Below are 12,551 nucleotides of genomic sequence, written 5' to 3' on the forward strand. Positions count from 1 at the left end.
ACGTGTCTTCTGCACCAGTCCCTATCTCTCTTCCTTATGAAACCCTCACACAGAGCACACAGGGGTGACATTAGAAAACCTAGAGCTGTCTCCTCTGAGGCCAACAGCAAACCCTTTAAAGCCAGTGTTTTTACTCCACACTAAGACCTGCTCCTCACATAAAACACATCCAAAGTGTTACGGAAGACAGATAGATAAATCATGGTCTTAACAGCATTCATATCCTCTAACGAACAATTGTTCATTAAAATATGCATTTGTTTGATTGTAAATACAATTCCTGACTGGGGTTTACTGATAAAAAATGAATGAATGATTATTGTAATCTATGGAGAAGGTCTTTCATCCAGAGGACTGGATGTGACAGGGCTATTGTGATGGAAATCAGTGGGATGCGGTGAGAGGAAAAGAAAAGACAGGGAATCTCCTTAGTGATTATGCTCCTCCCTCCCTCCCTCCCTCCAGGCCCACAGTGACGAGGCAGTCCGTGTATGTCTGCGGGAGCGGGGCCAGGAGGTGCTGGTGCTCCAGAGTGTGTCGTCACAGCGGCCAGCCCCCTCCACATCGGCCAGGGGAGGGGGGAGACCCGAGGAGGGGGACAGGAGGTAAGCCTCTCTGTCTCTCCGCTTTCACCCCTCCCTCTCACTCTCTCTCTTTCCTCCCTCCTTCTAGTCGTTCTCCTCCTCAGTCTCCACACACACACACACACACACACACTTCTAAACACAGGCGGCGTGTGCTTGCATTGCAGCTCACAGCACACAGATGGATGGAGCTAGCGTGTGTATGTGAGAGAGAAAGAGAGTAAGCCGGGAGTGAGCCGTAGCTGGCTGACTGACTGGCTGTGCATACACAGGGGAGAGTGTCACCATCTCAGGCTGGGTGTGGAGAACTCTCTCTGGGGTAGGGAGAACACAGGACCAGGGTTCTCCCAGGGCTCTATAGCAGCTGCAGCAGGTGGACAGCTAGCCGGATGGGCCAATGGGTGGCTGAGGGAAGGCATGCAGCAGTAACCACGGCAACAGTGGTACCGGCTGTAAGGGGCACAGGGACATGCTGAGGATGGGCACTCGGCCGCGGCAACCCCCGGACCTGCGGCAGCGGGAGGAGGGCAGGCTGCTGGCAGCGGTGGCTCTGGTGGAGCAGGAGGAGGATGAGGAGGAAGACTCAGAGGAAGGCAGCAGTGGAAGCGGGGGCAGTGACAGCGCCAGCCGGGCAGAGGAAGGGGCCAAGGCCACCAAAGTCCCCACCTTCGATGTCCCCTACTTCCGCTACATAGACGAGGAGGAGTCAGAGGGAGAGGGGGATGGAGAGGAGGTGTGGAGCAGCAGTCGCTCTCTGTCCTCCATTGAGGACGACTCGTCCAGTGACAGTGTTGTCTCTGACAGGTACGTGGTGGTGTCAGGGACCCCAGAGAAGATCCTAGAACACCTGCTGTCTGTCATGAGGCTGGACAACCACCATGATGACCAAGGGAGCACACAGCAGATCAAGGAGTCAGGTCAGTCACTTACCCCCCCAAATCAATATGTTTGGCCTCTGGCTACTACTTTTAATCTATGTTAATTTATGTTAATCTATGCTAAATTATGTGACTATTTTTAAAGCGGCATGAGAGAGACAGAGATACTGTTAATTTTTTATTGTATATTTCACTTTTGTTTATTATCTATTTCACTTGCTTTGGAGAGAGAGAGAGAGAGAGAGAGAGAGAGAGAGAGAGAGAGAGAGAGAGAGAGAGAGAGAGAGAGAGAGAGAGAGAGAGAGGAGTGTCTCTTACTAAAGATCTTTGACTATGTATGGTGATGAGGAAATAGGGTGATAGAGAAAGAGAGAGAGAATAAATTGAGAGAGATAAAGTGAGAGATGCAGGCTGCTCCTGGGAGAGTGATATATAGAGTGGTGGTAAATGGGAGAAGAGAGGTGGGAGGCTGATATATAGAGCAGTGGGAGGTGGGAGGCTGATATATAGAGCAGTGGGAAATGGGAGATGGGAGGCTGATATGTAGAGCAGTGGGAAATGGGAGGCTGATATATAGAGCAGTGGGAGGTGGGAGGCTGATATATAGAGCAGTGGGAGATGGGAGGCTGATATGTAGAGCAGTAGGAAATGGGAGGCTGATATATAGAGCAGTGGGAGGTGGGAGGCTGATATATAGAGCAGTGGGAGGTGGGAGGCTGATATGTAGAGCTTTGGGAGGTGGGAGGCTGATATATAGAGCAGTGGGAGGTGGGAGGCTGATATATAGAGCAGTAGGAAATGGGAGATGGGAGGCTGATATGTAGAGCAGTGGGACATGGGAGGCTGATATATAAAGCAGTGGGAGGTGAGAGGCTGATATATAGAGCAGTGGGAGGTGGGAGGCTGATATATAGAGCAGTGGGAGGTGGGAGGCTGATATATAGAGCAATGGGAGGTGGGAGGCTGATATATAGAGCAGTGGGACATGGGAGGCTGATATATAAAGCAGTGGGAGGTGGGAGGCTGATATATAGAGCAGTGGGAAATGGGAGATGGGAGGCTGATATGTAGAGCAGTGGGAGATGGGAGGCTGATATATAGAGCAGTGGGAGAAGGGAGACTGATATATAGAGCAGTGGGAGGTGGGAGGCTGATATATAGAGCAGTGGGAGTTGGGGGGCTGATATATAGAGCAGTGGGAGGTGGGAGGCTGATATATAGAGCAGTGGGAGGTGGGAGGCTGATATGTAGAGCAGTGGGAGAAGGGAGATGGGAGGCTGATATGTAGAGCAGTGGGAGATGGGAGATGGGAGGCTGATATGTAGAGCAGTGGGAAATGGGAGATGGGAGGCTGATATATAGAGCAGTGGGAGAAGGGAGACTCATATATATATATATATAGCAGTGGGAAATGGGAGATGAGAGGCTGATATGTAGAGCAGTGGGAGGTGGGAGGCTGATATATAGAGCAGTGGGAGAAGGGAGACTCATATATATATATAGCAGTGGGAAATGGGAGATGAGAGGCTGATATGTAGAGCAGTGGGAGGTGGGAGGCTGATATATATAGAGCAGTGGGAAATGGGAGATGAGAGGCCGATATGTAGAGCAGTGGGAGAAGGGAGAAGGGAGAAGGGAGGCTGATATATAGAGCAGTGGGAGAAGGGAGAAGGGAGGCTGATATATGGAGCAGTGGAAGATGGGAGAATGGAGGCTGATATATAGAGCAGTGGGAGAAGGGAGAAGGTAGGCTGATATATAGAGCAGTGGGAGAAGGGAGAAGGGAGGCTGATATATGGAGCAGTGGGAGATGGGAGAATGGAGGCTGATATATAGAGCAGTGGGAGATGGGAGAAGGGAGGCTGATATATAGAGCAGTGGGAGATGGGAGAAGGGATGCTGATATATAGAGCAGTGGGAGATGGGAGAAGGGAGGCTGATATATAGAGCAGTGGGATGTAATGATCTTCGTCTGTTGTTTGTAGAAAGTCAGACCGAAATGCAGCGTGTAGGTTACTCATGACTTTTAATGAAGCTAATACGGTACATGAAATAACGGAAGAAGAAAACAACAAACGAATGAAACTAATACAGCCTATCTGGTGACTAACACTAAGACAGGTACAATCACCCACGAAATACAACGCGCACTCAGGCTACCTAAATACGGTTCCCAATCCGAGACAACTAGAATCAGCTGACTCCAATTAGGAATCGCCTCAGGCAGCCAAGCCTAACTAGACACTCCCCTACTAATAAACACTCCTAATTAATACAAACCCCAATACGAAATACAACATATAAACCCATGTCACACCCTGGCCTACCCAAACATATAACAAAAACACAAGATACAATGACCAAGGCGTGACAGAACCCCCCCAAGGTGCGGACTCCGGGACGCACCTCAAGAGCATAGGGAGGGTCCGGGTGGGCGTCTGTCCATGGTGGCGGTTCTGGCTCGGGACGTGGACCCCACTCCATCAATGTCCTAGTTCCTCCCCTTCGCGTCCTAGGATAATCCACTTTCTCCGCCGACCATGGCCTAATAGTCCTCACCCTGATCCCCACATAACTGAGGGGCAGCTCGGGACCGAGGGGCAGCTCGGGACCGAGGGGCAGCTCGGGACCGAGGGGCAGCTCGGGACAGAGGGGCAGCTCGGGACAGAGGGGCAGCTCGGGACAGAGGGGCAGCTCGGGACAGAGGGGCAACTCAGGATAGAGGGGCAACTCAGGATAGAGGGGCAACTCAGGATAGAGGGGCAACTCAGGATAGAGGGGCAACTCGGGATAGAGGGGCAACTCGGGACAGCGGGGCAGCCCGGGACAGAGGGGCAGCCCGGGACAGAGGGGCAGCCCGGGACAGAGGGGCAGCCCGGGACCGAAGCAGCCCGGTACTGAGGGGAAGCCCGGTACTGAGGGGAAGCCCAGTACTGAGGGGAAGCCCGGTACTGAGGGGAAGCCCGGCACTGAGGGGAAGCCCGGTACTGAGGGGAAGCCCGGTACTGAGAGGGAGCTCGGTACTGAGAGGGAGCTCGGTACTGAGAGGGAGCCCAGAACAGAGAGGGAGCCTAGTACTGAGAGGAAGCTCAGTACTGAGAGGAAGCTCAGGCAGGTAGTAGGCTCCGGTAAATCCTTGCTGGCTGGTGGACCTGGATGATTAAGGTTGTCTGGCCGATCTAGAAGATCTTGGTAGACTGGCACTTCTGGCGGATCCTGGCAGACTGGTGACGCTGGGCCGACTGGCGGTGCTGGGCAGACAGGAGACTCCGGCAGCGCAGGAGAGGAGAAAGGCTCTGGCTGCGCTGAACAGGCGAGGCGCACTGGACGCGCTGGGCCGACTGGGAGCACTGGTGGCGCTGGACAGACAGGAGACTCCGGCAGCGCAGGAGAGGAGAACAGCTCTGGTTGCGCTAAACAAGCGGGAGACTCCGATAGCGCAGGAGAAGAGAACAGCTCTGGTTGCGCTAAACAAGCGGGAGACTCCGGCAGCGCAGGAGGGGAGAAAAGCACTGGCTGTGCTGAACAGGCGATGCGCACTGGACGCGCTGGGCCGACTGGGAGCACTGGTGGCGCTGGACAGACAGGAGACTCCGGCAGCGCAGGAGAGGAGAAAAGCTCTGGCTGAGCTGAACAGGCGGGAGACTCCGGCAGCGCAGGAGGGGAGAAAAGCACTGGCTGCGCTGAACAGGCGAGGCGCACTGGAGGCCTGGTGCGTGGTGCTGGAACTGGTGGTACTGGCGCGAGGACACGCACAGGAAGCCTGGTGCGGGGAGCTGCTACCGGAGGACTGGTGTGTAGAGGTGGCTCTGGATAGACCGGAGCGTGCAGGCGCACTGGAGCTCTTGAGCACCGAGCCTGCCCAAGCTTACCTGGCTCGATGCCCACTCTAGCCCGGCCAATAGGAAGGGCTGGTATGAGTCGCAGCTGGCTCTGCACCCGCACTGGAAACACCGTGCGCTCCATAGCATAACACGGTGCCTGCCCGGTCTCTCTAGCCCAACGGTGAGCACAGGGAGTATGCGCAGGTTTCCTACCTGGCATAACTATTCTCCCTTCTAGCTCCCCCCAATAATTTTTTGGGGCTGTTTTTCCGGTTTCCAACTGCGTCGCCGTGCTGCCTCCTCATACATACGCCTCTCCGCTTTAGCTGCCTCTATTTCCTCCTTGGGACGGCGATATTCTCCCGGCTGCTCCCAGGGTCCTTGACCGTCTAATTCCTCCTCCCATGTCCAAATCTCCAAATGATGCATTCTCTCCCATTGCAACTGCTCTTCACGATTAACAGGGAGAGTAGGCTCAGGTCTGTCTCCTGACTCAGCCACTCTCTCTCTGCGCTTTCCCCTGTTACCTTCAGTTTTCGCTCTGTATAGCAATGCTTTCCTTCTCGATTCCATCCGTGTATAGCCCTCTTCGCATTGCTGTACGGAATCCCAGGCGGGCTCTTGCACTCGCTCTGGGTCGGCTGCCCACCTGTCGATTTCTTCCCACGTCGTATAATCCCTGCTTCTGCCGTCCATATCGTCCTCCTTTAGCTCCTGCCAGTTCACACGCTGCTCGGTCTGTGAATCATGGTGGGTGATTCTGTAATGATCTTAGTCTGTTGTTTGTAGAAAGTCAGACCGAAATGCAGCGTGTAGGTTACTCATGACTTTTAATGAAGCTAATACGGTACATGAAATAACGGAAGAAGAAAACAACAAAGGAATGAAACTAATACAGCCTATCTGGTGACTAACACTAAGACAGGTACAATCACCCACGAAATACAACTCGCACTCAGGCTACCTAAATACGGTTCCCAATCCGAGACAACTAGAATCAGCTGACTCCAATTAGGAATCGCCTCAGGCAGCCAAGCCTAACTAGACACTCCCCTACTAATAAACACTCCTAATTAATACAAACCCCAATACGAAATACAACATATAAACCCATGTCACACCCTGGCCTACCCAAACATATAACAAAAACACAAGATACAATGACCAAGGCGTGACATGGGAGATGGGAGAAGGGAGGCTGATATATAGAGCAGTGGGAGAAGGGAGAAGGGAGGCTGATATGTAGATCAGTGGGAGATGGGAGAAGGGAGGCTGATATATAGAGCAGTGGGAGATGGGAGAAGGGAGGCTGATATATAGAGCAGTGGGAGATGGGAGAAGGGAGGCTGATATGTAGATCAGTGGGAGAAGGGAGAAGGGAGGCTGATATATAGAGCAGTGCGAGATGGGAGAAGGGAGGCTGATATATAGAGCAGTGGGAGAAGGGAGAAGGGAGAAGGGAGGCTGATATATAGAGCAGTGCGAGATGGGAGAAGGGAGGCTGATATATAGAGCATTGGGAGAAGGGAGAAGGGAGGCATATATATAGAGCAGTGGGAGAAGGGAGGCTGATATATAGAGCAGTTGGAGATGGGAGGCTGATATATAGAGCAGTGGGAGAAGGGAGAAGGGAGGCTGATATATAGAGCAGTGGGAGAAGGGAGAAGGGAGAAGGGAGGCTGATATATAGAGCAATGGGAGGTGGGAGGCTGATATATAGAGCAGTGGGAGGTGTGAGGCTGATATGTAGAGCAGTGGGAGAAGGGAGATGGAAGGCTGATATGTAGAGCAGTGGGAGATGGGAGATGGGAGGCTGATATGTAGAGCAGTGGGAGATGGGAGATGGGAGGCTGATATGTAGAGCAGTGGGAAATGGGAGATGGGAGGCTGATATATAGAGCAGTGGGAGAAGGGAGACTCATATATATATATAGCAGTGGGAAATGGGAGATGAGAGGCTGATATGTAGAGCAGTGGGAGGTGGGAGGCTGATATATAGAGCAGTGGGAGAAGGGAGACTCATATATATATATAGCAGTGGGAAATGGGAGATGAGAGGCTGATATGTAGAGCAGTGGGAGGTGGGAGGCTGATATATATAGAGCAGTGGGAAATGGGAGATGAGAGGCCGATATGTAGAGCAGTGGGAGAAGGGAGAAGGGAGAAGGGAGGCTGATATATAGAGCAGTGGGAGAAGGGAGAAGGGAGGCTGATATATGGAGCAGTGGAAGATGGGAGAATGGAGGCTGAGAATGGGAGAAGGGAGAAGGTAGGCTGATATATAGAGCAGTGGGAGAATGGGCACTGGGAGATGGGAGAATGGAGGCTGATATATAGAGCAGTGGGAGATGGGAGAAGGGAGGCTGATATATAGAGCAGTGGGAGATGGGAGAAGGGAGGCTGATATATAGAGCAGTGGGAGATGGGAGAAGGGAGGCTGATATATAGAGCAGTGGGATGTAATGATCTTCGTCTGTTGTTTGTAGAAAGTCAGACCGAAATGCAGCGTGTAGGTTACTCATGACTTTTAATGAAGCTAATACGGTACATGAAATAACGGAAGAAGAAAACAACAAAGGAATGAAACTAATACAGCCTATCTGGTGACTAACACTAAGACAGGTACAATCACCCACAAAATACAACGCGCACTCAGGCTACCTAAATACGGTTCCCAATCCGAGACAACTAGAATCAGCTGACTCCAATTAGGAATCGCCTCAGGCAGCCAAGCCTAACTAGACACTCCCCTACTAATAAACACTCCTAATTAATACAAACCCCAATACGAAATACAACATATAAACCCATGTCACACCCTGGCCTACCCAAACATATAACAAAAACACAAGATACAATGACCAAGGCGTGACATGGGAGATGGGAGAAGGGAGGCTGATATATAGAGCAGTGGGAGAAGGGAGAAGGGAGGCTGATATACAGAGCCGGGGGAGATGGGAGAAGGGAGGCTGATATATAGAGCAGTGGGAGATGGGAGAAGGGAGGCTGATATACAGAGCAGTGGGAGATGGGAGAAGGGAGGCCGATATATAGAGCAGTGGGAGATGGGAGAAGGGAGGCTGATATATAGAGCAGTGGGAGAAGGGAGGCTGATATATAGAGCAGTGGGAGAAGGGAGAAGGGAGGCTGATATATAGAGCAGTGCGAGATGGGAGAAGGGAGGCTGATATATAGAGCAGTGGGAGAAGGGAGAAGGGAGGCTGATATGTAGATCAGTGGGAGATGGGAGAAGGGAGGCTGATATATAGAGCAGTGGGAGATGGGAGAAGGGAGGCTGATATATAGAGCAGTGGGAGAAGGGAGAAGGGAGGCTGATATATGGAGCAGTGGAAGATGGGAGAATGGAGGCTGATATATAGAGCAGTGGGAGAAGGGAGAAGGTAGGCTGATATATAGAGCAGTGGGAGATGGGAGAAGGGAGGCTGATATATAGAGCAGTGGGAGATGGGAGAAGGGAGGCTGATATATAGAGCAGTGGGAGAAGGGAGAAGGGAGGCTGATATATAGAGCAGTGGGGGATGGGAAAATGGAGATGGGAGGCTGAAATATAGAGCAGTGGGAGATGGGAGAAGGGATGCTGATATATAGAGCAGTGGGAGATGGGAGAAGGGAGGCTGATATATAGAGCAGTGGGAGATGGGAGAAGGGAGGCTGATATATAGAGCAGTGGGGGATGGGAAAATGGAGATGGGAGGCTGAAATATAGAGCAGTGGGAGATGGGAGAAGGGAGGCTGATATATAGAGCAGTGGGGGATGGGAAAATGGAGATGGGAGGCTGAAATATAGAGCAGTGGGAGATGGGAGAAGGGAGGCTGATATATAGAGCAGTGGGAGATGGGAGAAGGGAGGCTGATATATAGAGCCGTGGGAGATGGGAGAAGGGAGGCTGATATATAGAGCAGTGGGAGATGGGAGAAGGGAGGCTGATATATAGAGGAGTGGGGGATGGGAAAATGGAGATGGGAGGCTGAAATATAGAGCAGTGGGAGATGGGAGAAGGGAGGCTGATATATAGAGCAGTGGGAGATGGGAGAAGGGAGGCTGATATACAGAGCAGTGGGAGATGGGAGAAGGGAGGCCGATATATAGAGCAGTGGGAGATGGGAGAAGGGAGGCTGATATATAGAGCAGTGGGAGATGGGAGAAGGGAGGCTGATATACAGAGCAGTGGGAGATGGGAGAAGGGAGGCTGATATATAGAGCAGTGGGAGAAGGGAGGCTGATATATAGAGCAGTGGGAGAAGGGAGAAGGGAGGCTGATATATAGAGCAGTGCGAGATGGGAGAAGGGAGGCTGATATATAGAGCAGTGGGAGAAGGGAGAAGGGAGGCTGATATGTAGATCAGTGGGAGATGGGAGAAGGGAGGCTGATATATAGAGCAGTGGGAGATGGGAGAAGGGAGTCTGATATATAGAGCAGTGGGAGATGGGAGAAGGGAGGCTGATATGTAGATCAGTGGGAGAAGGGAGAAGGGAGGCTGATATATAGAGCAGTGCGAGATGGGAGAAGGGAGGCTGATATATAGAGCAGTGGGAGAAGGGAGAAGGGAGGCTGATATATAGAGCAGTGCGAGATGGGAGAAGGGAGGCTGATATATAGAGCAGTGGGAGAAGGGAGAAGGGAGGCATATATATAGAGCAGTGGGAGAAGGGATGCTGATATATAGAGCAGTTGGAGATGGGAGGCTGATATATAGAGCAGTGGGAGAAGGGAGAAGGGAGGCTGATATATAGAGCAGTGGGAGAAGGGAGGCTGATATATAGAGCAGTTGGAGATGGGAGGCTGATATATAGAGCAGTGGGAGAAGGGAGAAGGGAGGCTGATATATAGAGCAGTGGGAGAAGGGAGAAGGGAGAAGGGAGAAGGGAGAAGGGAGAAGGGAGGCTGATATATAGAGCAGTGGGAGAAGGGAGGCTGATATATAGAGCAGTGGGAGAAGGGAGGCTGATATATAGAGCAGTGGGAGATGGGAAGCTGATATATAGAGCAGTGGGAGAAGGGATGCTGATATATAGAGCAGTGGGAGATGGGAAGCTGATATACAGAGCAGTGGGAGAAGGGATGCTGATATATAGAGCAGTAGGAGATGGGAGAAGGGAGAAGGGAGGCTGATATATAGAGCAGTGGGAGAAGGGAGGCTGATATACAGAGCAGTGGGAGAAGGCATGCTGATATATATAGCAGTAGGAGATGGGAGAAGGGAGAAGGGAGGCTGATATATAGAGCAGTGGGAGAAGGGAGGCTGATATACAGAGCAGTGGGAGATGGGAGAAGGGAGGCCGATATATAGAGCAGTGGGAGATGGGAGAAGGGAGGCTGATATATAGAGCAGTGGGAGAAGGGAGAAGGGAGGCTGATATGTAGATCAGTGGGGGAAGGGAGAAGGGAGGCTGATATATAGAGCAGTGCGAGATGGGAGAAGGGAGGCTGATATATAGAGCAGTGGGAGAAGGGAGAAGGGAGGCTGATATATAGAGCAGTGGGAGATGGGAGAATGGAGGCTGATATATAGAGCAGTGGGAGATGGGAGAAGCGAGGCTGATATATAGAGCAGTGGGAGATGGGAGAAGCGAGGCTGATATATAGAGCAGTGGGAGATGGGAGAATGTAGATGGGAGGCTGATATATAGAGCAGTGGGAGATGGGAGAAGGGAAGCTGATATATAGAGCAGTGGGGGATGGGAAAATGGAGGTGGGAGGCTGATATATAGAGCAGTGGGAGATGGGAGAAGGGAGGCTGATATATAGAGCAGTGGGGGATGGGAAAATGGAGATGGGAGGCTGATATATAGAGCAGTGGGAGATGGGAGAAGGGAGGCTGATATATAGAGCAGTGGGAGATGGGAGAAGGGAGGCTGATATACAGAGCAGTGGGAGATGGGAGAAGGGAGGCTGATATATAGAGCAGTGGGAGATGGGAGAAGGGAGACTGATATGTAGATCAGTGGGAGAAGGGAGAAGGGAGGCTGATATATAGAGCAGTGCGAGATGGGAGAAGGGAGGCTGATATATAGAGCAGTGGGAGAAGGGAGAAGGGAGGCTGATATATAGAGCAGTGCGAGATGGGAGAAGGGAGGCTGATATATAGAGCAGTGGGAGAAGGGAGAATGGAGGCATATATATAGAGCAGTGGGAGAAGGGAGGCTGATATATAGAGCAGTGGTAGATGGGAGGCTGATATATAGAGCAGTGGGAGAAGGGAGAAGGGAGGCTGATATATAGAGCAGTGGGAGAAGGGAGAAGGGAGGCTGATATATAGAGCAGTGGGAGAAGGGAGGCTGATATATAGAGCAGTGGGAGAAGGGAGGCTGATATATAGAGCAGTGGGAGAAGGGAGGCTGATATATAGAGCAGTAGGAGAAGGGAGGCTGATATATAGAGCAGTGGGAGAAGGGAGGCTGATATATAGAGCAATGGGAGATGGGAGGCTGATATATAGATCAGTGGGAGAAGGGATGCTGATATATAGAGCAGTGGGAGAAGGGAGGCTGATATACAGAGCAGTGGGAGAAGGGATGCTGATATATAGAGCAGTGGGAGATGGGAGAAGGGAGAAGGGAGGCTGATATATAGAGCACTGGGAGAAGGGAGGCTGATATACAGAGCAGTGGGAGAAGGCATGCTGATATATAGAGCAGTGGGAGATGGGAGAAGGGAGAAGGGAGGCTGATATATAGAGCAGTGGGAGATGGGAGAAGGGAGAAGGGAGGCTGATATATAGAGCAGTGGGAGAAGGGAGAAGGGAGACTGATGTATAGAGCAGTGGGAGAAGGGAGGCTGATATATAGAGCAGTGGGAGAAGGGAGGAGGCTGATATATAGAGCAGTGGGAGAAGGGAGGCTGATATATAGAGCAGTGGGAGAAGGGAGGCTGATATATAGAGCAGTGGGAGAAGGGAGGCTGATATATAGAGCAGTGGGAGAAGGGAGATAGATGCAGCCGGTCCGAGATGAGTTCCCTATCAGGTTGCCTGCTCCATACCTTGCTTCTGCCAGACCACATCATTGCTCATTCTGATGACCTTTTCTAGAGAGGGTTCTAGAATCACAAGCAAACGTAGGAAGCAGTGTAGAGGACTATCAGGAAATGGTGATTTTTTTGGGTCAATTTGATGTTCAGATTGGGTTTGTATAAGCAGGGGATAGGGACTCAGCTCTGTACGTCCCAATGAGACACTGATCGACCTGTCAAAGATCTTTCATACAGTAACTCCAGAGTCCATTCAGTCCTGGCTCCTCTAAA

The 12,551-nt window shown here is 51.5% G+C and overlaps 1 protein-coding gene across 1 annotated transcript in view; it reads left to right on the forward strand.

Annotated features, from left to right (window-relative positions):
• The window catches only part of LOC124023186 (rap guanine nucleotide exchange factor 5-like), a 63,888-nt gene that overhangs the window by 15,103 nt on the left and 36,234 nt on the right, over positions 1-12,551 (forward strand). Inside the window, exons 2-3 of the mRNA XM_046337714.1 lie at positions 466-605; positions 1,389-1,501. Coding sequence (XP_046193670.1) covers positions 466-605; positions 1,389-1,501 — 253 coding nt within the window. The remainder of the gene's footprint in view (positions 1-465; positions 606-1,388; positions 1,502-12,551) is intronic.

The sequence above is a fragment of the Oncorhynchus gorbuscha genome, unplaced genomic scaffold (genome assembly GCF_021184085.1).
Source record: "Oncorhynchus gorbuscha isolate QuinsamMale2020 ecotype Even-year unplaced genomic scaffold, OgorEven_v1.0 Un_scaffold_1534, whole genome shotgun sequence".
In the NCBI taxonomy this organism is placed as follows: domain Eukaryota; kingdom Metazoa; phylum Chordata; class Actinopteri; order Salmoniformes; family Salmonidae; genus Oncorhynchus; species Oncorhynchus gorbuscha.